Source organism: Citrus sinensis, chromosome 3, assembly GCF_022201045.2.
Source record: "Citrus sinensis cultivar Valencia sweet orange chromosome 3, DVS_A1.0, whole genome shotgun sequence".
In the NCBI taxonomy this organism is placed as follows: domain Eukaryota; kingdom Viridiplantae; phylum Streptophyta; class Magnoliopsida; order Sapindales; family Rutaceae; genus Citrus; species Citrus sinensis.
The window spans coordinates 44485576-44510880 of NC_068558.1; the positions used below are offsets into that span (position 1 = coordinate 44485576).

The window sequence follows — 25305 nt, forward strand, 5'->3', positions numbered from 1 at the left end:
TTCAAATTGGTGTTAAAGCATGTGGATCAATGTATGTTGGAAGGCAAAACAAACCTTACAAAAAGCAACCTTGGGTACACTTTCTTCTGCCATTTTGATGACTTCTTTCTTATAAATTTTAGTATTAGTAGATGTACATATTTCAAGTCTCAAAAGTTGTACCCATTCACAATTCTCCTAATGAACATTGAATTATATACATTCTGTCCTCGTAGCTGTAGGTTGTAGAAGAATAAATGGACAAAAGAAAAGGTGAAACCACCCGGCACCCAAATGGAAATGGTATATTTAACTAAATATTAACTCATCTCGTAGCTTAAAGCAAAAATTCTGTCTTGCTTCCACCAGGCAATAAATGTTGCCCTGTTTACCATAGGTTTGAAGAAACTTTACATCAGAAATCCATTGTGGACCAGTTGAACAGCATGAGCCTCTGGATTCAGTTGAAGAAATACACCACTGCATAAAAGCTCCTACTCTGTTGTTCGTAGCCACCCAAACTATGCAAAGAAAATTGTAATTTAACATACAGATGCAACTATAGGCAGGGTGTCAAATTCACATTTTCTGCATCAACAAACCATACCTTCCATGCATACATCGCAAAGAATGCAACAGTGTCTGCAGACCATACGACAGAAAATGACTTCCAAAAGAATGGGATTATGACATTGAGTAAAGGGATGAGGAGAAAGAGATAGTTAAGGGCTTCTTTCTCATTCTTTGAGCAGTCTCGAGCACGGAGGGATGGAATTGCTGCGAATAATAAGCCATGAAATTTTTTAATACAATTCAAGTCTACAGTGACCAGAAGTCAATGCCTGCAAATTATTATCTGAAAATTAAGGAAAGACCACAACAGAAAGGATTTGGTTATAGAAACATGCCATGGAATATTTTAACTTGCAGCAATATGTAGGATAAACAAACAGAATTATGGATAACTAGGTTTGAATGTTAATAGACATACTTCATATGCTAAGGCAACGATGAAGTGAACAGATGTAAATTGCTTGTGCAAGTAGTTAATTATAGTATTTCACCCAATCCACCAGAAGCACCAAGAAAGTTAATGGCAGAATAAGTAAAACTTGCTGCAGAGAAGTGCTGCAAAAACTAACATATTCCTGTCTCTCATTTATATTTTAAGTATGGAATTGAAAACAAAGGTGCAGAACTTACCGAACATCCATATAGACCACATCCCCATTAGTCTCCATATGTCGGGTTCATTCGATGGGAAAATGAGATTGAAAGATAGAGCTCCACCTAGCAACATTGAGGCATAACCTTGGACCTCAAAAACAGTGTACAAAATAGTTCCAGGCACTGCAGGATTTTTGGTTGCTGTAGAAGCTCTTGGTGCAAATGTGGCAGCTGTCTTTTGAACAACCTGTTTCAGCAAGGACATGGAATATAGAATTAAGAGAAAATAGTTATGAAAAAACTCTCAATGTCCTGAGTCACCTATCAAATTCCAAAATTCTACAATCAAAATATATTGGATGAACTCCCTTGCACTATCATCCAAATTAGCCCTTCAGCCAGAGTAATTTGGATGATAGGCAAATTTCAAATGCCTCGTTAAAGACAAATCAGATAAGATTAAAACTGCACTAGTAGATTTACAAAGCCGTAATTCAGTGTAAGCATGACCTTTCTCCCAAAAACTATGCAATTGCCAGGAAACACTTGGTGTATATATAAAACATCTCAAGGGATTGACTATCAACGTCAGTTCAGTATAAATACTTCTCAAATTCACATGACCAAATAATGTAAATCTCCGACATTCCCTCAACAAGGAGAAAGAATAACATGCATGCGACCAACTGAAACCGAATCCTGTTACTAATAAACGAACTTCATTTTTACTCAGCTTCAGAATCACAATAACTTGAAAGAACATCCATGAAACCATGTTGACAAAAAAAAATATATAAAAATACTAGCACAAATTAAGATCATATATTCATATATAACTGTCTTCATTATAGTATGCGCCAACGTAACCTTTTTGAGATCTTTGTCAAGTGCAGGTGGGGCGGTAGAGCTGAGCTTGTTAGTTTCTTTGGGTTCTGGTAGTGGCTCTTCATTCTGAGATGATTCCTCTACTGTTGCCTGTGCATCCACTTCATTAGCACTGGCTTGTATTTTCAAGCTTGTGCCACGAAACTTGGGCCAGCATAACCTGTTACGGAGTAATGGGAATTTCGAGACGTGGCAGCTGTATGGAGATGTTGAGATGATCAACGTATTCATATTTCAAATGCAATGTTCTTTTTAAGGTGTTTTCATCAGCGGTTTTTCGCCCAAGCGGGTGGAGCTACGAGAGAATAGAAAGAAACCGAGGCCGATAAGGAATGAAAGGCTGCGATCGACCGTGCCACTTGCTTCGAAACGACAGTGTTTCTGTTGCAGTCATGTATTTAGATAATGGTAATATGCTCCAACCATTTATATTACGCACAAAAATGTAATTAATAAAGAAAATTTCTAAAATATAATTAATGTATATATATATATATGATTAATTAAATTCTTTATTAATTAATTTATATATATATATATATATATATGTAATTAAATTTAATATAGCTACATACTTCAAAAAAAAATAATATAACTACCACCTGGTAATATTTTTTAAAAATAAATAACTAACATATGTGTAATCATTTTTTAAAATAAATATGCATTTATTATTGTATTATTTACTTATTAAATAATTGATATAGTACCTTTAATTTATTCTACAATTTTTCCTTAGTGAAAAAGATCAAATTATCCCCTTCCTAATTTTTGTAGACAAAAAGCATTGATACTAGAATCTTGTTAGTTTGATATAGGGATAGCAAAATCCTCCATGAGTTTGGGGCAACATTCCAAATTGGGTAAATTTTGAATAATTTTTAAGGAATAAGGAAAAAATAATTTCCAAATTCGCAATGAGGTGGGATTTGATTTTGTACTCTGCATCCCACCCCCATCCCAATTCCCATTATATATAAGTATTTTTTCTAATTTTTATTTTATGAATTACAATATTAGTTAATAAATTTTCTTTTTATTTTTACTTCATATAAATAGGCTATAACTAAAAGAAAACTTTACAATATAATTTTTATTCTACCCTAAAACACTATTATATTTCCTTTTTTCTCTAAAATGTTGCTCTCTTCAAATATTTTTCAGTTTTGATATTATTTCAAGATATTATTTCTAACATTTGGAGATTTTTTAAAATAATTTAAATACTTTATAATATGATAATAATTTTATTTAAGTTTTTAATTTTTAATTTATTGAAATCATGTGTATATATCTACTATAAAATAAAACAAATGAGGAATGGTATGAGGGAATGGAGACGAAATTTTTAATGGGGTAGGCCTCCCCACCCAATTGTCATTCGTAGTTTGATAAATTAAGTAAAACTAGGTAAGCCGGTCGAGTTAGTAAAAGTAAGAATACTTTAATAAATTGAGTAAAAGTTAGATAAAATTTGTTTAATAACTATAAAAGGTTATTTGGTATTTTTCTAATCCATTAAAAGCATATTCACTTAAAAATAATTTATCGAACAAGTAAATTATAAATCTATACAATTTTTATGTTAGTGGAGCAGTTGCATACTAGCATGTTAGGTGCAATATGCACCATCACTCCAACAAATTTTACTACATTTAGATTTTACTGTGTACACAAGAAACAAAATTTTCAATTTTCATTTTTTTTTAATTGCTAACTACTGATGGTATGTTAGGTAAATCATAAATGGGTGGAAAAATAGTCGCAGACTATTAGCGCGTTTGGGGCAGCTGCGCTGCCACCGCGCAACTGTTCCCCAAGCCATATTCTAGGGGAATATCATAATGGGTGAAAAAATTACCCTAGAAAAATATGGCTTGGAGAACAGCTGCGTGGTGGCAGCGCAGCTACCCCAAACGTGTCTTATGTCTTTCACACGTTAAGATACGTTTCTTTGCATAGATTATGAAGAAGAAAAAAAAAATCCAGTATTGGAGGGTTGTGGTCATTGTCAGCTCATTTTAAATTACTTAGACAACTGACAATTAACCTAATCATCTTAATTAAATATTATTCTAATTGTAGTTGAATTTGATTACTTAATTGTGCTAAACTTTTCATTGTAGTCTTTTCTAGTTAAATTATAAGAAGATTGTCAATTTCTCCGTATTAAAATTAAGATATTCTCCTGACAACAAAGATTTTAAGGAAGCGAGGAGTAATTTAATCATTTGCTTAATAATTTATCTAAGGAATGTAGAATATATATTTATTATAAGAAAAATATTTAAAAATAACAAAAAATATAAGAAAAATATCTTAAATTTATTTTTTATTTGCACTAAAACATATATTTATTATTTTGAGTACTTAAAATTTTTTGTTTTGATTTCCATTTATACGATTTATTCAATTTGTAATAAATATAGATAAAAATGTATTTGAAAGTAAGGGTAAAACTCTAAAATTATGTTATCAAGGGAAGTTATTGACTATTATGAAAATAGTGGTGAGTAAGTGGTATAAATTGATTTCGGTAGAAGAAAACTAATAATCTTCCTAAATTGTATAAAAATCTAATTTTACATGATTAAATCACAATTTTTAATCTAATCCAATCCACGGATTGGTGAAATTCAATCTACACGTCTGCAGATCAAATACGAATTTGACATAATGCATATCCAATCAATTATTTTACAGATTGGTTTAAGGACTAAAATTTTTTAATAATGTCATGTCCATAAATTAACTAAATAAAAAAATTAATATAAAAATAATTTTACTACCGATCAAATTCAAACTTAAATAAGATTTAAATAAATTAATTGTTTAAATAAAGGTAAAAAATACATTCAAGGTTTCAAAATATTACACATTAAAAAGAAAAAAACTCATTTGTTTATATCAATACATAAAAGTTAATTGTTTAAGAAGTTATTTTTTTTAATTATTTTTATTTTATATTATTATCGGATAATATATAATATGATGTTAATGTAACTATATTTTAATTTATTTATTAGTAAGTATAATACCGTATTTATAAGTTTAATTTTTTTATTAAATAAATATATATTTTTTGTTTTTTTAAGGATTGGCGGGTGCGGTATCGGCAGACTCGCACCCTTCCTTACCCACTGTCATGTCATCCTTGGCTTAGTCCCGTACGCGACGTCGTCTAGAAGTCTCAAATGGGAATTACTCGAGGAAATAGCGTGCTCCCATTCCCGTTGGGCATTGCCGTAAACAAAAACAGAACCCAACACTTTACAGCGTAGATGGGGTAGTTTTACAGATCCCATAGCTTCACGTTATAAATATATTTATTTCTCTATTTTGCTGAAAGCTGCTAAGTTGCTTAACACGATAAAATTGATTTTTCCCCAGACTTGCGGGACTTCATATTCCAAACTGTTAGTCGTTTCATCAATATTTTCTTAACTTCTAATCGTAATTTTAGAAAACCCATCATCGACAAAATTCAGTTCGTTCGTCGTTACATTTTCCTTTTTCTTTCCTTCATGAAAAGATCGACGAATTTTATTTCAATATTTGGGTTTCGTGTGAATTGTGTTTCCTTCATTTCTGAAGAAAATCGAAAACCCATTTGACAGATTTGTGAGTTTGACACTGAAAGAAGAATAATGATGAGAATTGAGTGATCGAACTGAACATAAGAGCTTCACATGGGGAGTTTTCTTATTGGATTTGTGTTGCCTTTGCTACTTTTAACAGGTACGCTTTCATTATTATTTTTTTAAGAGAGTTTTTTAATTCTTTTTTAGTTGCATAATCGAGCTAATGAGATAGTTTAAAAAAAGGTTAATACGACTGAAATTAGCACATAGGTGTATAAAGTTAGTGCACCTGTGGATTTAGAGCTTTAAAGTTTGTGTTTAATTGCTTATAGTTCTGTCTTTGTAGTTATATTACTCACAGCGCTGAATTGGGTTTATACTTAAGCTGTTTGTTCGGTATAAAATCATTTGAATAAATTATTTCGGGTTTGTTTCATGAGTTGACTTTCGATATAATTATTTACTCCTAAAATCTGCTGCCTTTCTTGCAGCTGCTTTAGTCAATTGGAGCTTGATCTCTCTTGTTGATTTGATAGCTTTTCTTCTTTTTCAATTTGTCGCACCAAAGATAGGTAATGCATTTTATGTAAATTTACCACTTTAATTTCTGTTTTATTGCTTTCAAACAGTTCTATTTGGTTAAAGTGTAAATCTAAGCTTGTATGATGTTCTGCATATTCATTTTTTGTTCCGAGTACGAAGATGGGCAAGGAGGGTGGAATTCTCTTTTCAAAGCTACTGAATGAGAGTATCTTGAGAGTTATTACATCAGAGTACTACTAAATTATTTCTGATTCTTGCATGATGTTCCACATGTATTTGCTGAGGGAAAGTGGTTAATAATAATTCTAAAATATTGTATAAATAATTTCTCATGTCCCATTAATGGGTTTGCATAGTTTTTTTTTTTTTTTTAATCTGTTGATAAGCGCATAGGAAATATCTGATATAACCGTATTGAAGAATTTTCCCAGTTTATTTCTTTCATATTTTTTCAAAGTTAGGAAGTCATGGGTCAAAAATACATTATGTTTGGGTGCTTCCAGCAATGGTGTTACAGACTCACTCAATGTGGGGCATGGCGATGGTCTGTCATCCCCGCTTTTGAGTTTGGCTGAAGTAAAATGGGATAAAAGCTATCAGGTGAATATTTGTGAGATAGGGGAATTTCTATAGGGGTTGTTTCAATGGAATATTCTAGATCTTCACTTTGCTTTATACATGCTATATGTCATTGGCTAGATTCCTCTTCATTGTACAGTAGGAATTTATATAGTCCATGATTATTTGAGCTTTGCTTGTTTAGTTTGTACTTCACTACAATTTTGCAATTTTGCAATTTTGGAAGCAACTATCTGCATACCAAACTTCGGCTTAAGCACACACACAAACACTCAAAAGGAGGAAAAAGAGAGAGAAAATTATCTAGATGCTAAACTCAATCATCAATGACTGCAAACTGTTGGTTTTTAAAATGTAAAAATGATTATTATTTTCAAATCTGGAAAATTTAGATAAAGAAATGATACTTAAGAGAATGCTGTAGTCTCCGTGATTTTTTTTTAAAGATTATTATGATTTTGATGGACTGATATTGGATTGTTCTTGCCTGTAGGTTTTCGCTTCCGAGGGAGACTTTTGTTGTTGTGGCCTGTCATTATCTTTTCAACATTTGTAATTGTTTGTCAAGTTGTATATCTTGTTATATGGGCTTGTAAGGGTTACAAATGGAATCTAGTTGATGCTTGGTGGATGAAGCTAATTGGTTTTATGATGTAAGAACTAATTTTTAATTTTAAATTTTAAATTCTGAAAATTCTTTGTTTCCTCTGCATGGATTGACAAATTGTATCTTGTTGTATGCTTTTGCAGAGTGAAGTCCTGGAAATCCCCATCAGTTGTATATTTTTTAGTTGGACAACTACTTGCTCTTTTTGTAGCTTTGATTGATATATATGGGAACAATTTTGGTCTGGATCCGTGGCGAGATTCCTGTTGGGGTCATTTCTTAACGGTTGTTGATCATCTAGGTTTGTAAGTGTTTCATTACAACTCCAAATGCTGTTCATGTGTTGCTAACTTTTCTCTCTCTTTTGTTTCTCCTTCCTGAATATTGAATACATTATGAATTACCACTAAGCTTTGTAATAATTTTTACTTAAATAAATCTCATTTCATATGTACGAATCTCAATTGATCCGGAATACTTTTTCTTCTTTGCAATTTGAAAGGTTCTCATCTTAGGGTTGCTTCCTGTTTGCTGTTGCCTGCTATTCAGCTGGTTGTGGGGATTAGCCATCCTTCATGGGTTTTTCTTCCATTTTTTATCGGCAGCTGTGCTGGTGTAGTAGATTGGTCTTTGACCAGCAATTTTCTGGGACTTTTCAGGTTCTTACTTTTTGATTCTTTATATGTTAGTACTTATATTTCTCGTTCTCTTTTCAATGGTCGGCCTTTGGTCTCTTGTTGGCTTACATTTGTGTATCTTGTCTCTAAGGTGGTGGAGGCTGCTTCAGCTGTATGCCTGCTTTAACATCATCCTGCTTTATGTCTATCAGCTCCCAGTAAATTTCCCAAGCATGTTTCAATGGATGGCTGATTTTGTTGGTCTGTTTAAAGTGTCTTCAAATACTGAGTGGCCTGAAATTTGCGCTGGTTTTTCTCTTATACTTTTCTACATCATGGTATGCACTGTTCATTTAGATATTTGGTCATCTTTGTTTAAGGTTAGTTGGGAAATCACTGGAAGAAGCAAAAATGATTATCTTATTTCTTTTAAGTTTCTGGTTCTGCAAGTCATATTTGGTTTAATAATTTTTTAATGTTATAATAACTTGCCTTCCTGATTGTAGAAACTACACCTGTCTGGATATGTAGTTTTGCATGTTTGTTACTGTATGTAGGCAACATTCAAGTATTTAAGAGCAATATGGTAGGGGCAATGCTCAAAGTGAATAATGAGTTAGTGGATAGAATGACTAAAAACTTGTCCTATTCACCTTTGGGTTGAGTAACTAGTACCTGTGCATATAAGTATGAATTAAGTATTGCCACATGGCAAATGAGTTCTCCTCTATGTTTGCTTTAGTTTTTTAGAAGATGGGTGCCAGCTCTATTTTACTGGTAGGAAGATGTTGGTATGACTTATGTCATCGAGTTCAATTGTGGCTACTGGTAGCCAAAATTTTTTCCTAAACAGATAAAATCAGAGCTTACATGCAAATTTATAGTTTTGGATTATTTGGGCCTAATAAATGGGACAAAATAAAATAATGATTTCAAAAAATTGCAGGGAAACTAAATTTTGTATTGAGGAAACAGTTTCTGTACATATCACGACGTATATGTTGTACTTTTTCTGGGTTGTTTCCTATAGATATATATTTTTCCCCCCCCTTAAATTTTCTACCCAACGGTGCAGCTTTCTAGCATTCAATGTGATTTGGAGGAAATGGATGTTATTGTGTCCTCGAGAGAAAGTAGCATGACAGAGCATCTACTGCCCTCAAAACATTCATTTTTCATACGTGAATCAAGGTAACAAACTTGAAATATCCTTATTGTTTCTGATAATCCTGAGTCAACCTTTTTCTTCTCAACCTTAGAATCTACCAAATCTGATTTGGTAACTTCATATTAAGTTCTGTCTACATTGCTTTGAATCAAAATCTGACACTCCATACATTTAACTAATAATTTCCTGCAATATTTTGAGCTAAGTATCCATTTCTACAAATCTGAGGGCTGGTCTTGCAAGTTTCGTTCCATAATTTTTCCTGGGTCCTTCCATAATAAGGTTATTTATGCATTCTGCATCAGAACAATTTGTAGGTTATATTCATTAAGTTACAAGAAGATATGGAAAGCCTATCTAGTGGCATCTTTTGATAAGATTTCAAATGCAAGACTGGACGTTAGAAGATGCTTTCGCAGTGAAATACTAAGGGAACACAATGCATTTAAGAAAGATGATGATGAGGGAGTCCTTGACTTGAACCTATTACCTTTTCAGTCTCCCATGACTACTGTGAAGTATTTCTGAAAGAATTCAATCAAATTTAGGAGAAATTGTTTTTAACTAGCTTTCTATTGCCTTCTGAAAAAAATTTATGTCAAATTGCAGGGGTTAAATTTTTTTTGCCCTCTATATCACTTTCTCCTTTATGATTGATGTAGATATGTGAGTTCTCTTGTCTATAAAACATTAAACGTAAAAATGATCAAAATCCACTATATCTCCTAAGATCTGAGTCCTTGGACAGACTGAAACTTAATGGTTTCAAATTGAAGGCAGACTGCTTTGCATGTGAGAAAAAATATTGGGAAAATATTTTTTTATTCATAGAAGCTGCAATCTTTACATTATATACTACTTTGACTGGGCTATATGAGGAAGTTATAGGAAATTAAGAAAAAATAAACCATATATCTCTGACTTTCAACATTCCCCCTCAAGCTGGCTCGAAGATATCTATCATTCCCAGCTTGGAATTCAGTGATTGAAAGACTTGTTTTGATAATCCCTTGGTGAGAGAATCAGTTACTTGCTTTTGAGTTGTAACATTTGGAATGCATATCAAACCTCTCTCCTACTTCTCATTGATAAAGTGTCTATCAATCTCAGTATGTTTTGTTCAATCATGTTGGACTGGATTATGAGCGATGCTAATGGCAGCTTTATTATCACCGTACAGTCTCATTGATCCAGCTTTTCACACCTTCAACTCCATTAGAAATATTCTCAGCCATAGAAGATCACAAATCCCCAATGCCATTGCTCTAAACTTAGCTTCAGCACTTGATCTTGCAACTACTAATTGTTTCTAGCTTTTCCGAGTAACTGGATTCCCCCTAACAAATGTACAATAATCTGATGCTGACTTTCTATCAGCAAAGGATCCAGCCCAATCTGCATCTGTATATGCCTCAACCCATAGGTGATTATTCTTAGAGAATAAAATGCCTTTTCCTGGAGATGTCTTCAAATATTTCAGTATCCTAAACACAACTTCCATGTGCTCTACATTAGGAGAATGCATAAATTGACTCACAACGCCTACTGCAAATGTAATGTTTGGACGAGTATAACACAAATAGATTAGCTTTCCAACTAACCTTTGGTACTGTTATTTATTAACCAAACTACTTTTAGTACTTGCCCCAAGTCTATGAGGATTCTATAGGAACATCGCTAGGTTTGCATCCTAACATCCTAGTTTCTTTCAAGAGATCCAAAATATATTTCTGTTGTGACAAAAATATCCCTTTATGAGACCTAGCCACTTCAATTCCGAGGAAATATTTCAGAGAACCTTGTTCTTTAGTTCCCAACTCTTTGGTTAACAACCTCTTAAGTCTTCAATTTCATCTCTGTCATTTCCAATCAAGATAATATCATTCACATACACAATAAGGATAGCGAGCTTATCTTCTTTACCATGCTTAAGAAACATCATATGATCACTATGGCTTTGTTGATGTCCACATTTGAGAATAAATCTCGCAAATCTGTCAAACCAGGCTCTAGGTGATTGCTTGAGCTCATATAAAGACTTTTTCAGCTTGCAAACTCTTCCTCTTTCAAATGTATTCTCAAACCCTGGTGGTGGATTCATATACGCCTCCTCTTCTAAATCTCCATGGAGAAATGCACTCTTCACATCTAGCTGTTGTAATGGCCATTCTAAGTTTGCAGCAAGTGACAATAAGACCCAAATAGAGTTCATTTTTGCAACAGGGGTGGATGTCTCTTGGTAATCAATTCCATATGTCTGAGTAAATACTTTATCCGCCAGCCTAGCCTTGAATCTCCCAATTGATCCATCAGCCTTACGCTTAACCATAAATACCCATTTACAACCCATAGGTTTCTTTCAGAAGGCAAGTCTGCAAGAGCCCAAGTTCTATTTTTATACAATGCTCTTAGTTCTTCATAAATTGCTTCTCTCCACTTTGGGTTTGCGAGAGCATCCTGTACTGTTCTGGGAGTAGTTACAGATGACGGATTAGTAGCAAAAGCTTTAAATGGTAGTGACAATCTATGATAAGAGGCAAACTTAGAAGCAAGATGTTTAGTAAAAGTTCTAACACCTTCTGTATAAGCGATAGGCGAATCTAAATCCAAATCAAATGATGGTAGAGAATTTAAATGTAATTTAGACTCAGATTGAACAGTACCTGTATCTTCCAACAACTGTATGTTCGGTTCAGAATTCTGGCAGTCAATAGATGTACAAACTGTTTTATTTGGTCAAGAATACACCTTTAGCTTTTTAGCATCCTCTTGATTTTGTGCAGTGGATGGTTGAATTTGTGAAGACACTTGCTGATCATCACTTGGGTAGGCTGTTTCTGTGGGGAAGTGCAATCTTGTTCCTCTTGTTGATTGTTATTGGAAGATGGCAGATTTTGTGGAGAGCAAACTATCAAAGGAGGAGTTGAATTTGTGATATTATCTCTAAAAGATGGCTCACCTGACTGTGTGGACTTTGGAAAAAAAAAACTTACAAAATTGATCTTCCATATTATATTCCTCCCCGTGAAGAGAGGTTTTGGAGAAATAAGGCTTAGTCTAAAAAAAAAAAGTCACATTCATGGTTACAAAATATTTACCTGTTGGAGGATGAAAGTCCTTAGCTGACAACATTGTTTCTCAAGTGCCTAGTGAGAATGGTCGTCAGCCTATGGTATGTCTATTGACCCATCAAGATAGTCCGTTTTACCTTTTCCCTTCACATACAACTTCACAGACTGTGACCACTGCAAAAAGTTTTGGCCATTCAATTTGTGAGTTGTAATCTGCAATGATGGATTGTTAACAGAACTGTTGGCCTGAACATGTTTAATGTTGACACCAGAGCTGGATTCGCTCACATTTGACATTTTAAATTAGAATTTTAAAGTCATAGAACAAGATAAAACCCTGAAGGTATTGGCGGCTGAAAACTTGTTGACAAAATAGATGCCCAGAAACCCTAACGTGGGCTCTGATACCATGAGAAAAAGTATTGGGAAAATAATTTTTTATTCATAGAAGTTGTAATCTTTACATTATATACTACTCGGACTAGGCTATATAAGGAAGTTGTAGGAGATTAATGAAAAATAAACTATACAAGGAAAGAATAAGTATATGTACACAAAATTAGGCTACAGTCTCTGACTTTCAACAGCATGATTAATGTAAACTGGAGGATGAAGAGGATTGATATTACTGTGAATCTACTTTATCTGATCTTGTCTTGTTAATTTGCTTCATTTTTCTGTTTTTTGCTGAGACAGTGCATTCTGCATTATGTGCTGATGCTTGCACTCATCTTCAATTGTTGCTTTTGTTCGCCACACAAGATGTATAATTGCCCCTGGATTATTCTCTGTTTCAAGTTTTCTTAATCGTGATTTAGACAAAAATTTGGTATTCTGCTCACCGTTTACTGATCTGCTATTTTCAGATCTGGCGTGAGGCATTCAAATGTTTTGTTAAGGGGAGCAGTTTTTCGAACATTTAGCATCAACTTCTTCACTTATGGTTTTCCGGTACATATTCGTGAACAATGAATATCGTCATCTGCTTTCTGAACTATTTGGTCTTCCGCTCAACCAGTGAAACTAAAGATGGCTAATGGTCGTGGACCTAGTTCTTGACTTTAGCAATAAATGTCAAATTTACATTCTATTTTCAATTGTACTTATCCATCATTTTTGTTATATGTGAAAGCCTACAATGGTGGTTTTGACAGGTCTCACTGTTTGCTCTTTCTTTTTGGAGCTTCCATTTTGCAAGTATATGTGCATTTGGACTTCTTGCTTATGTTGGCTATATTTTATATGCCTTCCCTTCTTTATTCCACTTGCACCGGTTAAATGGACTGCTGCTTGTCTTTATTCTCTTGTGGGCTGTTAGCACATATATCTTCAACGTAGCATTTTCTTTCTTGAATTGGAAGCTTTGGAAGGTAGTACTCCCTATCAGCATGAAGTTTCATATTCCTCATTAAAAAGAAAGCAAGGTTAATTTTGGAAAATATGCAGGACATGGAAATCTGGGAGATGGTTGGGCTGTGGCATTATCCCATTCCTGGGTTCTTCCTGCTTGCTCAGTTCTGCCTTGGGGTTTTGGTTGCTTTAGGTAATCTCGTGAACAACTCTGTTTTTGTCTACTTGTCTGGTGAGGATGGGCGATCTTCCAGTGAAACCTCAACAGTAGAAGGTAATTAATACAACAGCCCCTCTAAATGTCTTGTATTGATTCATTCTCAGGATCTGATTGGATGATCTACAAAGTAACTGTAGGGAAGATTTAGTTTGTGGACCTCTGGTTCACTTGTGTAATATTTATTCCCTTCTAATATTGCATAAAATTTCTCTGTTTTCTTTCCAAAAAGAAAAATAACTGCAAAGTTACTGAATCGTGTCTCCTCTTGTAATTGTCATTTTCTATTAACATTTTATCTCTAATCAACCAATATATGACATTTTAGTCCTTTTGGGATTTTGTGTTGCTTTGCCAAGAGCATCTTTTAAGAAATAATGTCCTATGCATGATTTTCAATTGATGCAAAACTATCTTTAGCTTAAGTTCTTATGTGAAATTTTCTTTTAGTGTTCTGGTTTCCTGACACTGCTTGTAATACGTGAAATATTTCCAGATTTGGGGATTTGTTATGCCATGCAAGCATGATCTGCTTGAGAATCCTCTCTTGCTATTTCTGATTTTTATTTTGTTCTTATCTCTGTTATGATGTCTTGGTATACTTTGAGTACAGTGAGAGAAGAGACCAAGGTATTGATTGTGGCCACGATTGCCTGGGGATTGCGCAAATGTTCTCGGGCAATCATGCTTGCACTCATAGGCCTCCTTGCCATGAAGCCTGGTTTCATACATGCTATATATAGTAAGTAAACAATAATCTGTTATGTTCTGTTATTAATTTATGGCAATTGATCCTTAGCTCAAGGCCTTTTCACCTTCATATTAACGTACATGTAAATGGATGGAAATCTGTGACGTGGCATTGACTAATGGAATTTTTTTAATGGTGTTTTCTTGACTTATGTTTCAGTGATATTCTTTCTGATATATCTTTTAAGCCACAACGTCAGCAGAAAGATACGCGAGTCTTTGATTCTTCTATGTGAAGCTCATTTTGCACTCTTGTACCTTCTTCGGATTGATTTGATCTCTAATGCTTTGCGGCAAAAAGACTCTTTAAGTATGGAAATTCTATCACAGCTTGGTATGCGGTGATTTCCTTTTATCTGGTTTGAATTGTTATCCTCCCAGTGGATGTGGCCACAGGTTTTAATTAATTTTACTGGGTTGTTTTGATCTATTATCAAAGTCTGAGGTACTACATGAATTGATGCAGGTCTCTTGAATCATGACAGCTCCTGGGATTTCTTAGAAATAGCTTTGCTTGCTTGTTTCTGTGCAATTCACAACCATGGTTTTCAAACGCTATTTTCATTCTCGGCCATCGTGCAGCATACGTCTAGCCCTCCAGTTGGATTTAGCATATTAAAGGCTGGTCTGAACAAGTCAGTCCTCTTGTCAGTGTACTCAGCCTCAACTGCAAAATACAGTCATGATAATTCCTCTTATGGTAAAATTTCATTAATCTCTTGATTAATTTGATTATCCAACTTCGTCCAACAATTTTAGTAAAAATTCATCACCGCTTCAATTTCTCTGAAGTTATTGCAAAAGGCTAAATAAAGTATTTAGTCCATCTAATAATTCAAAATTATATGAAACTGGAATTGCTGTGATGATTATGCTGTTCAGAAGGCTCCGAAGTCTAACTTACCATTTCTTTGTACGTCTGCAGTCTTATTCTGGATATTTAACTATCTGTTTATTGCAAGTTTTGGGATGGGTGCAAATTTAACGGTTATGTTTCTGAACTTTATTTCTTCAATGAAACAGAAATATGAAAAGTCCCAACTGAGCCTAAAACAAACTAGTTGGGGTTGACATGAAGCAGAATTTGAACCAATAAACATTATATGGTACTCACTGTAATGACCACGCTTGTGATTTTCCATTGGTTGAGACCAGTTATCTACTTGATGTCAACCTTACATTCTTTTTGATAAGATGACGCAAATAAGACTATGAACCTGCTTTTGTTAATTTTCTAACTAATAGGGAAACAGAGCATTGTCAAGTTTAAACTCACTGATGTGACAATTCTTGCTATCTGTGTCTCGGAATAATACAATCAGTTGCACTGCAGCTGTTGTTTGCTACTACTATTTTCACTAACTATTCATTTGTTTCATCTACTTTCAGAGAGAAGGATAGCATCGTTCCTTAGTGCAATTGGGCAGAAGATTTTATCTATGTACCGATCATGCGGAACCTACATTGCTTTTCTCACTATTCTCCTCACAGTATACATGGTGAGACCCAATTATATATCATTTGGGTACATTTTCCTTCTGCTTGTGTGGATAATTGGAAGACAACTTGTTGAGAAATCAAAAAGACGCTTATGGTTTCCATTAAAATTATATGCTATCACGGTGTTTGTCTTCTCTTATAGCTTGAGCTGTTTCTCCAGCTTTGAGCTGTGGTTATCCAGGTTGATAGATCTGTATTTTTACTTGGATTACGATTCAGAAGCATCATTGCTGGAAAATGTTTGGGAATCTATAGCAGTCTTGATTGTGATGCAACTTTATAGCTATGAGAGGAGACAAAGCAGGCACTACAGGCAAGATGATCCCAATCTCTTGGATTCTGGGTTACTAGGTTTCATCAAACGGTTTCTAGTTTGTCACAGCCAGAAGATCTTGTTTTTGGCAGTGTTCTATGCCTCTTTATCTCCAATTAGTGCATTGGGTCTTGTTTATCTACTTGGACTTGTCATCTGTTCAACTTTACCTAAAGCTTCCCGGATCCCATCCAAATCATTCTTAGTTTACACAGGATTTCTAGTGACAATTGAGTATCTCTTTCAGATGTGGGGCAAGCAAGCCGGAATGTTTCCAGGGCAAAAGCACTCTGATTTGTCTCTTTTTTTGGGCTTGCGAGTATATGAGCCCAGTTTTTGGGGCATAGAATTGGGCTTGAGGGGAAAAGTGATGGTGATTGTTGCCTGTACTCTGCAGTACAATATCTTCCGTTGGTTGGAGAAGACTCCAAGTAGTAGTTTAAACAAAGGTAAGTGGGAAGAGCCTTGTCCATTGTTTGTGTCATCCGAAGATGCCTTTATTAATGGCCCCCATCCTAATGAGGAAGATAAGCTGTTGTCAGATTCAGGCACGCGCTCTATGAAACGAGAGGTGGCTGCAAGCAATTCTTGGCCTTCTTTCACTTCTGTTCTGACTCAAACACCTAATTCTGTGTCCTCTAAAAGAGGAGAGTCTGAGGCTAGTAGCACTAGAAAATTTTCATTTGGATATTTCTGGGGAGGCGCCAAGGAGAGCCATAAGTGGAACAAGAAGCGGATCCTTACATTGAGAAAGGAGAGATTTGAAACACAAAAGACACTCTTGAAAATATATTTGAAGTTTTGGATGGAAAATTTGTTTAATCTTTTTGGTCTCGAGATTAACATGATTGTGCTGCTTCTTGCCAGTTTTGCTCTGTTGAATGCCATTTCTTTGCTGTACACCGCACTGCTTGCTGCTTGTGTTCTTCTGAATTGGCATTTTATACGTAAATTGTGGCCTATGTTTGTCTTCTTATTTGCTACCATTCTAATCCTGGAGTACTTAGCCTTATGGAAGAATATGTCTCTAAATCAACATAATCCTAGTGAAAATAATGTACGTTGCCATGACTGCTCAAGAAGCTCAGCTCAACATTTCCAATACTGCGGGAATTGTTGGTTAGGTATTACTCTCTGAAGCATTTTACGATTGCACTTTTTTGTGGTTTAGACATGTCTATGCACTCATTCGGATGGCTTGTAGGATGGATATTGGCATATAGTTTCTTATTTTCTTTTTGTTTGTAAAATGCTTAGTGGAGATGCTTGTATTTATGCTGAAGTTTATTCATTTCTTATTTTGGTCTAAATTTTCTTAATGTTTGAAAGAATACTAGCATGGATTGCTGTTTTGAATCCTGAAGATCTTTTTGATGTCTACTCTACCATTAGTTATTTATTTATTTATTTATTTTTTATGTAGTCAAAATCATTTAATTTAATCTGCTAACAGAAGGTACCACTTTCCTGTAGGACTAGTGGTTGATGATCCCCGGACGCTTATAAGCTATTTTGCAGTCTTCATGCTTGCTTGTTTCAAACTTCGTGCCGATCTATTGTCCAGCTTCTCTGGGTCCTCAACGTATCGTCAAATGATGTCCCAACGTAAAAACACATTTGTTTTGAGAGATCTTTCTTTTGAAACTAAAAGCATGTGGACCTTTCTCGACTATCTGAAGCTTTACTGTTATTGCCATCTACTGGACCTTGTGCTTGTACTGATTTTGATTACTGGTACCCTGGAGTATGACATTCTGCACCTTGGCTATCTTGCTTTTGCCCTTACATTCTTTCGGATGAGACTAGAAATACTAAAGAAAAAGAACAAAATATTCAAGTTCTTGCGCATATACAATTTTGTCCTTATTATTCTTTCTCTTGCGTATCAATCTCCATTTGTAGGGGAATTCAGTGCAGGGAAGTGTGAGACAATAGACTATATCTTTGAGATGATTGGATTTTATAAGTATGACTATGGGTTTCGGATTACTGCAAGATCTGCACTTGTTGAGATTATTATATTTATGTTGGTATCACTTCAGTCATATATGTTTTCCTCCCAGGAATTTGATTATGTCTCGCGATATCTTGAGGCAGAGCAAATTGGTGCCGTTGTGTGTGAACAAGAAAGGAAAGCTGCCTGGAAAACTGCACAATTACAACATATTCGTGAGTCTGAAGAGAAGATACGCCAACGTAACATGCAAGTGGAAAAGATGAAATCTGAGATGCTCAATTTGCAGACACAACTTCACAGCATGAACTCCATTGCTAATTGCAATACCACTTCACCGGACACTGAAGGCCTAAGAAGGAGGAATACTCCTCTTACTTCAAATTGGGAATCAAGGACCCCTGATAAAGGGGAAGGTTTAATTAGGAAGCAAGAGCAGATTATAAAAGAGGAATTACAATTTCCTTTGGAAGTTCATGAATTTCCTGCTGTTGTTCACATGGACAATCTAATGGGGGTGGTTTCTCCAAAGGATTCAGTGGGATCTCCTCCTTGTGAAATCAATGAGATTGAGCTAGATGTTGCGGATAGTGCAGACTTCGACTCAAATAGAAGTATCAAAGCCAAGGAAAATCCTTTAAAGTCTGCAGTACAACTACTAGGTGATGGAGTTTCCCAGGTACAGTCTATTGGAAATCAGGCAGTTAATAACCTTGTGAGCTTTTTGAACATCACTCCTGAAGATTCAGACATGAATGAGCTGTCCTCTGCTGAGGATGAGGCATATGATGAAATGGAGAGCCAGAAGAAGAGGTACGTGTCTCTGGATCGTTCATATTCTCTGCAATCTGACAAGAGTTCAGACGCTACGAGTTTGCAGATTGGAAGGATCTTCCGTTACATATGGTCCCAAATGCGGTCTAACAATGATGTTGTGTGTTACTGTTGCTTTGTGCTTGTGTTCATTTGGAACTTCAGTTTGCTTTCAATGGTGTATTTGGCAGCTCTCTTCTTGTATGCTCTATGTGTGCATACTGGCCCAAGTAGCATCTTCTGGATTATTATGCTAATTTACACGGAAATGTACATTTTAGTTCAGTATCTGTACCAAATTATCATCCAGCACTGCGGGTTAAGTATTGATTCAGACCTCCTCCAGGCATTAGGGTTCCCTGACCCTGCACATAAAATCACATCATCTTTTGTTGTCAATGCAGTGCCTCTTTTTCTGGTCTACTTTTTTACTCTCTTACAGAGCTCTATAACTGCAAAAGATAGTGAATGGATGCCCTCTACAGACTTCATTTCTCGCAGGAGGGATGCTCTCTACAGGAAAGAGGTTCTGGTGAATTATAGTTGGAGTAAGAAGGCACAAGAGCTGCTTCAACAAATGATAAATATGGTGAAATTGATAATAAGAAGGTTCTTCAGGTACTGGAAATCACTGACACGGGGAGCAGAATCTCCTCCTTACTTTGTTCAGTTGTCCATGGATGTTAACTTGTGGCCAGAAGATGGGATTCAGCCAGAGAAGATCGAGTCTGGAATAAACCAAGTGCTTAAAATTGTTCATGATGAGCGATGCAAGGAAAAAAACCCTAGCGATTGCCCTTTCGCTAGTAGGGTTAACATTCAGAGCATTGAGAGAAGTCAGGAAAAACCAAACATTGCGTTGGTTGTTTTGGAGGTAGTGTATGCCTCACCTTTGACTGGATGTGCTTCAGCAGAATGGTACAAATCACTTACTCCCGCAGCTGATGTTGCAAAAGAAATTCGTAAAGCACAAAGTCTTGGGCTTTTTGAACAATTGAGATTTCCTTACCCACTACTCTCTATAATTGGGGGAGGCAAAAGAGAAATTGATCTTTATGCCTACATTTTTGGAGCTGATTTGACTGTGTTTTTTCTAGTTGCCATCTTTTACCAATCCATCATAAAACATAATAGTGAGCTTCTTGATGTTTATCAGCTTGAAGACCAGTTTCCCAAGGAGTTTGTATTTATATTAATGGTAAGTCTTTCTCTTGAGAAGTTGTGGTGGTATATTTCTCCATTACCTGGCTGGCATCTTCCACTTAATCTAGTTCTCTTACTGGATTAAATGCTTTCTTCATGCAGATCATCTTCTTTCTGATTGTTCTTGATCGCATAATTTACCTTTGTTCATTCGCCGTAGGAAAAGTGATTTTCTACCTTTTCAACCTCATTCTCTTTACATATTCAGTCATTGAGTATGCTTGGAATATGGAGGCTTCACACCAACGTGCGGGAGAGTTTGCTCTTCGTGCAATATTTCTCGCAAAAGCGGTTTCTTTATCATTACAGGCAATACAGATTCGTTATGGGATTCCTCACAAAAGCACCTTGTATCGGCAGTTCTTGACAAGTGAAGTTTCACGAATTAATTATTTTGGCTATAGATTATACCGTGCCCTACCATTCCTATATGAGTTACGATGTGTACTTGATTGGTCATGCACATCCACATCTTTGACCATGTATGATTGGCTGAAGGTAAGTGACGATATTATTCAGTAGTGTTACACTAAAATTGCTTTGCGATATTTACCTAAACTTCTTGAAGTTATACAATTATCTCCTACCATAATTCACCTCCTGTATTATACTGTTCTTTCTGTTATTAATTGTTGCTTTTCTTCTTTAGCAGATTAGGGAACAGAAAATTCAGAAAAAGTAGAATTCTACCAGTATGTTCCAATAATAGGAAGTTTTTAGCTAATTTATCAGGTCAACTGTTTTCCGGCAAGTAAATATTTCAGCTGAATTGTTTGTGGATGTGCCTAATAGATGTGTGTCTGCTGGACGTGCCTCTCTGATGGTGTCAACTTTGAATTTTTGTCAATTTTTCCATTTTAGCTGACCTCAGTCTACCATAGCTTGAGATCTAAAAGATTTTCTTCTTATCTAAGCTCAAAAAATGTTTAACCCAGCTAAGTGTTTGTTCGTCAGAAGACCATCATTATGGTTGTTAAAATATCCCATTGTTCAAATACAGTTTAATACGGCTTCTCCGCACACTCTAGCTTGAGTTATTATTTGGTTTAATTAATATGATAGTATAACCAAGTTTGTTTTGTTTTCTCCTTTTTTCCCCCATTATTCCCAATTTGTTTTAGTTTCTGGTCTGCATGCTAGGCTTAGTCAGTTACGGCATTCTGTCGAACTTGCTTAAGAAGGGAAAGTGTTAAAATTTGCACATTTATTAAATATAACATATGATTTGGACACGCATACCAAAAGCATGACTTGAAAGCTTGGGTTCAGTTTACTAATAATGTGCACTTCGCTTTCTGAAGTTTATACCAACATGCCATTTGTTGCCATTTCTTCCACAATTCGCAATTCGAAGTCAAATCAAATTAGTCCTGGTCAGGGCTTTGTTAATCTTTGTTTTCCAACTGTCTGACATTTCTTATGCTCTCTGTTGGTGCCATCCTCAACTCCTCTCCATCCTCCTCATGGTGCCTTCTTAACCTCTGAACCTTTTTTTCTTCTAAGCAAGACACAAATTGAGAGATGGGAGTGGTAGAAAAAGAAAGAAAGAAGCCTAAGAGTGCTTAATTAGAAATTATCATGAGTCTGCATTGCTAAGATGGATTGTCTAATACTTGTCAAAAAAAAAAAAGGGATGGATTGTCTAATAGATCATAAATTCCTTGCTTGCTTAAAAATGGATAATGGATCTATATGTTATTACTTTGTTGAGTTCCCTAGTTAGAGCTCTATTCTACAGCTGCATCAGTTGACATTGGTATAGAGCATATCATTTGTTTGTTTCTGTAGTATACTGGTCATAGAATATATAGCTCACTTGATTTTCTGTTCTTAGCAATAGCTGCTTGATCGGACTTTTTTCATGATTATTTTTGTAACTGATTTATAGCTTTATTCTTAGCTGGAGGACATAAATGCAAGTCTGTACCTTGTCAAATGCGATGCAGTGTTGAATAGAGCTAAGAACAAACAAGGAGAGAAGCAAACGATAATGACCAAATGTTGCAATGGGATATGTTTGTTCTTTGTGTTAATCTGCGTTATCTGGGCTCCGATGCTGGTAAGTAAATGTAGCTTCTGAGATTTGCAGTATGTCTTAGTAAATTGCCTGTGGCTTGTTCATGAGCTTCTAACTTAGATATGCTTGTCTTCTGAGCTACTGCTTTTAGATGAAGTATAACTTTCATTTACTAACATCCTCTTTTTTCTTTTTTTCCCCCACTTTCTCAGATGTATAGCAGTGGTAATCCAACGAACATTGCAAACCCCATAAAAGATGCAAGTGTTCAAATTGATATTAATACAAGGGGTGGAAAGTTGACATTATATCATACTACTCTCTGTGAAAAAATCCCATGGGATGTGCTCGACTCTGATGTTAATCTTGGTCAAGGGTTTTTGGAGACATACAATACACATGATATTCAGTTGATATGCTGTCAACCAGATGCAAGTGTTTTGTGGCTTGTTCCTGGTTTAGTTCAGACCAGATTCATTCACTCCTTAGGCTGGCACATGGGCATGGATATTAGATTTACTTGGGTACTTACAAGAGATCGACCAAAAGGCAAGGAAGTAGTGAAATATGAAAATCATGTAGATCCTCTTGATCTTCCAAAACCATCAGATGTCATAAGTGTGCTTAATGGTTCTACTAACAGCTTCAGGGTGAAAAATATTTATCCAAGATACTTCCGTGTCACTGCTTCTGGTGATGTCAGACCTTTTGAACAAGAGGTACAACTCTTTTGTCAATCTGCTCACAGTTAAAAAAATCATTTGCACAGTATAAATCTGATTTGGCATCATATGATGCTTTACAATAATTATTATGTTTCAACTATCATAATGCTGCTGAATGTAAAATTCGTATTTTAGGTTGTTTTTGAGGCTTTACAACAAATGTTATGGTTCAACTATCATAATACTTCTGAAGACAAATTTCATATTATGTGGTGTTTTCTGTGGTAACAAATTGTTAATCTCTAATAATTTACTGGAAAACCCTTCCTAAAACTGTCTTTGATGGCAATTAACAAAAAAACTTCATAAGCAACTAACATTTTTGTAAAAGAGATGGCTTACTCTAAAATGAGTCAGTAGACGCTATTGTATGGTATACTAGCTGTCTTATCATAAATGATGTCGTAGGTGACCTCAGGACAGATTGTTGTGATGACAAGCCTATAATATCTTTATAGGTATATGCAGTTAGTGCGGATCTCGTTATGAATCGTGCTGATTCTGAGTGGTGGTCCTTCCATAATATCAATGCATCTGACATAAAAGGTTGTGAAGGTCTTTCAGGACCAATGGCGATTATAGTCTCTGAGGAAACACCACCACGTAAGTTTAGAAAATAGTTTCTTGTATTCATGTATTTATTACATCCATTATGATTCTTCTTTCATACAATTACTAATGCTAAGATTATACTTCAGAGGGTATTCTTGGTGACACTCTAAGCAAGTTCAGCATTTGGGGTCTCTACATAACCTTTGTGCTCGCGGTTGGTCGCTTTATCAGACTTCAGTGCTCCGACTTAAGAATGAGAATTCCTTTTGAGAACCTACCTTCTTGTGACAGGTAAATGCATAGTTGTGAGGCCCTATTTTTATTTTTATTTGTCCGAGCACAGGATGTACTACCATGAAAACAGAATAATGGACACACAGTTTCGATGGTCCTAATGCCCATGGTCGGGTCTTTAAGTGAGAAGGAAGTACAGCTCTATGTTGGTTTTATTTGGTTTGACAGGCTGATTGGAAGTGTGAATACAACCTTTAGCTGCACCATCCAAACCATTTTTGTATATGCTATAAGCCCAGATTGAAAATCAAATATTTCATGTTGGATTCTGTTAGTTTGTCCTCGTGTTTGCTCTCCATACATAAGAAGATGAGAACTTCCGGCTCCTTTTCCTGTTACATGTCAATATCTGGTTTTTCATTTTTTGATGCAGGTTGATAGCCATATGTGAGGATATATACTCAGCTAGAGCAGAGGGTGAGCATGAAGTTGAGGAGGTCCTTTATTGGACCCTTGTAAAAATTTATCGGTCACCACACATGCTGCTCGAGTTCACAAAGCCAGACTAGGTGGTTGAATCTGAGCACTGCCTTTGATTGCTAGAAAATGAAAGTTCACACTGACGTTAGATCTGACACACACGCTTATAATTGGACAATGAAGATCAACAACTGATTCTTGTTTCTATGGCCCCTAGAGATGCTCTGGTGGTATACTGGTATTACATTCTTCACACTGAGGCTTTAACAGTACTGAGATTTTGAATGTTGAATTCTCCGTGTGTATATATAATCAACAGGCTGTCCATTCTTTGTACAGTATCTGTTATTGGGTATTAGAATTTTGGATTCATGTTGTATGCATGGGGGTTCATCTCCACATGATTGAACAGAGGATTGCCCGTTCTGTTCAGGCCCAAAAAAAAAAGGAAAAAATTATAGAAAATAATTTCGAACCCAAGCTCATCTTCGTTGCTCTTTTGACTTATCTTTTCAAATTTAAGTGTTTTTCTTTTTTTCCATCAAGATGCGCATCTAAGTGACAGGTAAAAGGCTGAGCTTTCATCACTTGGTAGCGCGCATTATTAAGTTCAATCACCAACGACGTACAAGTTGCATCATAGTAGAGCTGGTGCAGCCGTGCAGAGTTGCTGTCTTCCTTACAATCTTTTGTCATCTATATTTATTCAATTTAAGAGCTACCAACATCAAATAACAAAAAAGATAAATAAATATGTGAAGTGGTTTCATCGGACCGTTGGACGATTCAATATTGTCCAATTTGGTGGCAATCAATCACAACTTAAATTTTCTTCTGTTACAAGCAGAACAGGAGAAAGCAAGGAATGTTCTGAGGTTTTTGACTGTCGTAGCTAGCTGTGCAATTTCCACTAATTGAGTAAATATTGAACGTGTACTCACCAATGCATTAGAGACATCAATGAAAACGGTGATCCAACGGTGTTTGCCCATTCCTGACC

General features: G+C 35.4%; 2 protein-coding genes across 13 annotated transcripts; one reads left to right on the top strand and one right to left on the bottom strand.

The window, feature by feature from the left end:
- Window positions 1-60: 60 nt before the first annotated feature.
- Window positions 61-2398, bottom strand: LOC102608626 (hypothetical protein). Its single transcript, XM_006479728.4, has 4 exons — window positions 2014-2398; window positions 1183-1393; window positions 587-756; window positions 61-500 (listed from the first exon to the last, which is right to left on the bottom strand). The coding sequence occupies exons 1-4, from the start codon at window positions 2260-2262 to the stop codon at window positions 474-476; spliced, it is 657 nt and encodes a 218-aa protein (XP_006479791.1). The 5' UTR covers window positions 2263-2398; the 3' UTR covers window positions 61-473.
- A 2757-nt stretch (window positions 2399-5155) lies between these two features.
- On the top strand, window positions 5156-24785 carry LOC102608917 (hypothetical protein). Of its 12 annotated transcripts, XM_006479730.4 has the most exons (22): window positions 5156-5317; window positions 5649-5769; window positions 6104-6184; window positions 7228-7387; window positions 7485-7642; window positions 7844-8000; window positions 8110-8338; window positions 9034-9149; window positions 13064-13148; window positions 13352-13567; window positions 13644-13821; window positions 14378-14506; window positions 14675-14848; window positions 14981-15214; window positions 15904-17451; window positions 17801-20292; window positions 20400-20795; window positions 22198-22356; window positions 22527-23033; window positions 23498-23642; window positions 23738-23882; window positions 24259-24785. In XM_006479730.4, the coding sequence occupies exons 2-22, from the start codon at window positions 5721-5723 to the stop codon at window positions 24392-24394; spliced, it is 7494 nt and encodes a 2497-aa protein (XP_006479793.1). In that variant the 5' UTR covers window positions 5156-5317; window positions 5649-5720; the 3' UTR covers window positions 24395-24785. The 12 variants fall into 12 exon arrangements, with proteins under 12 accessions (XP_006479793.1, XP_052293872.1, XP_024954804.1 ...); XM_052437912.1 differs by lacking the exon at window positions 6104-6184; XM_006479729.4 differs by having other exon boundaries at window positions 5170-5769.
- Window positions 24786-25305: the final 520 nt, after the last annotated feature.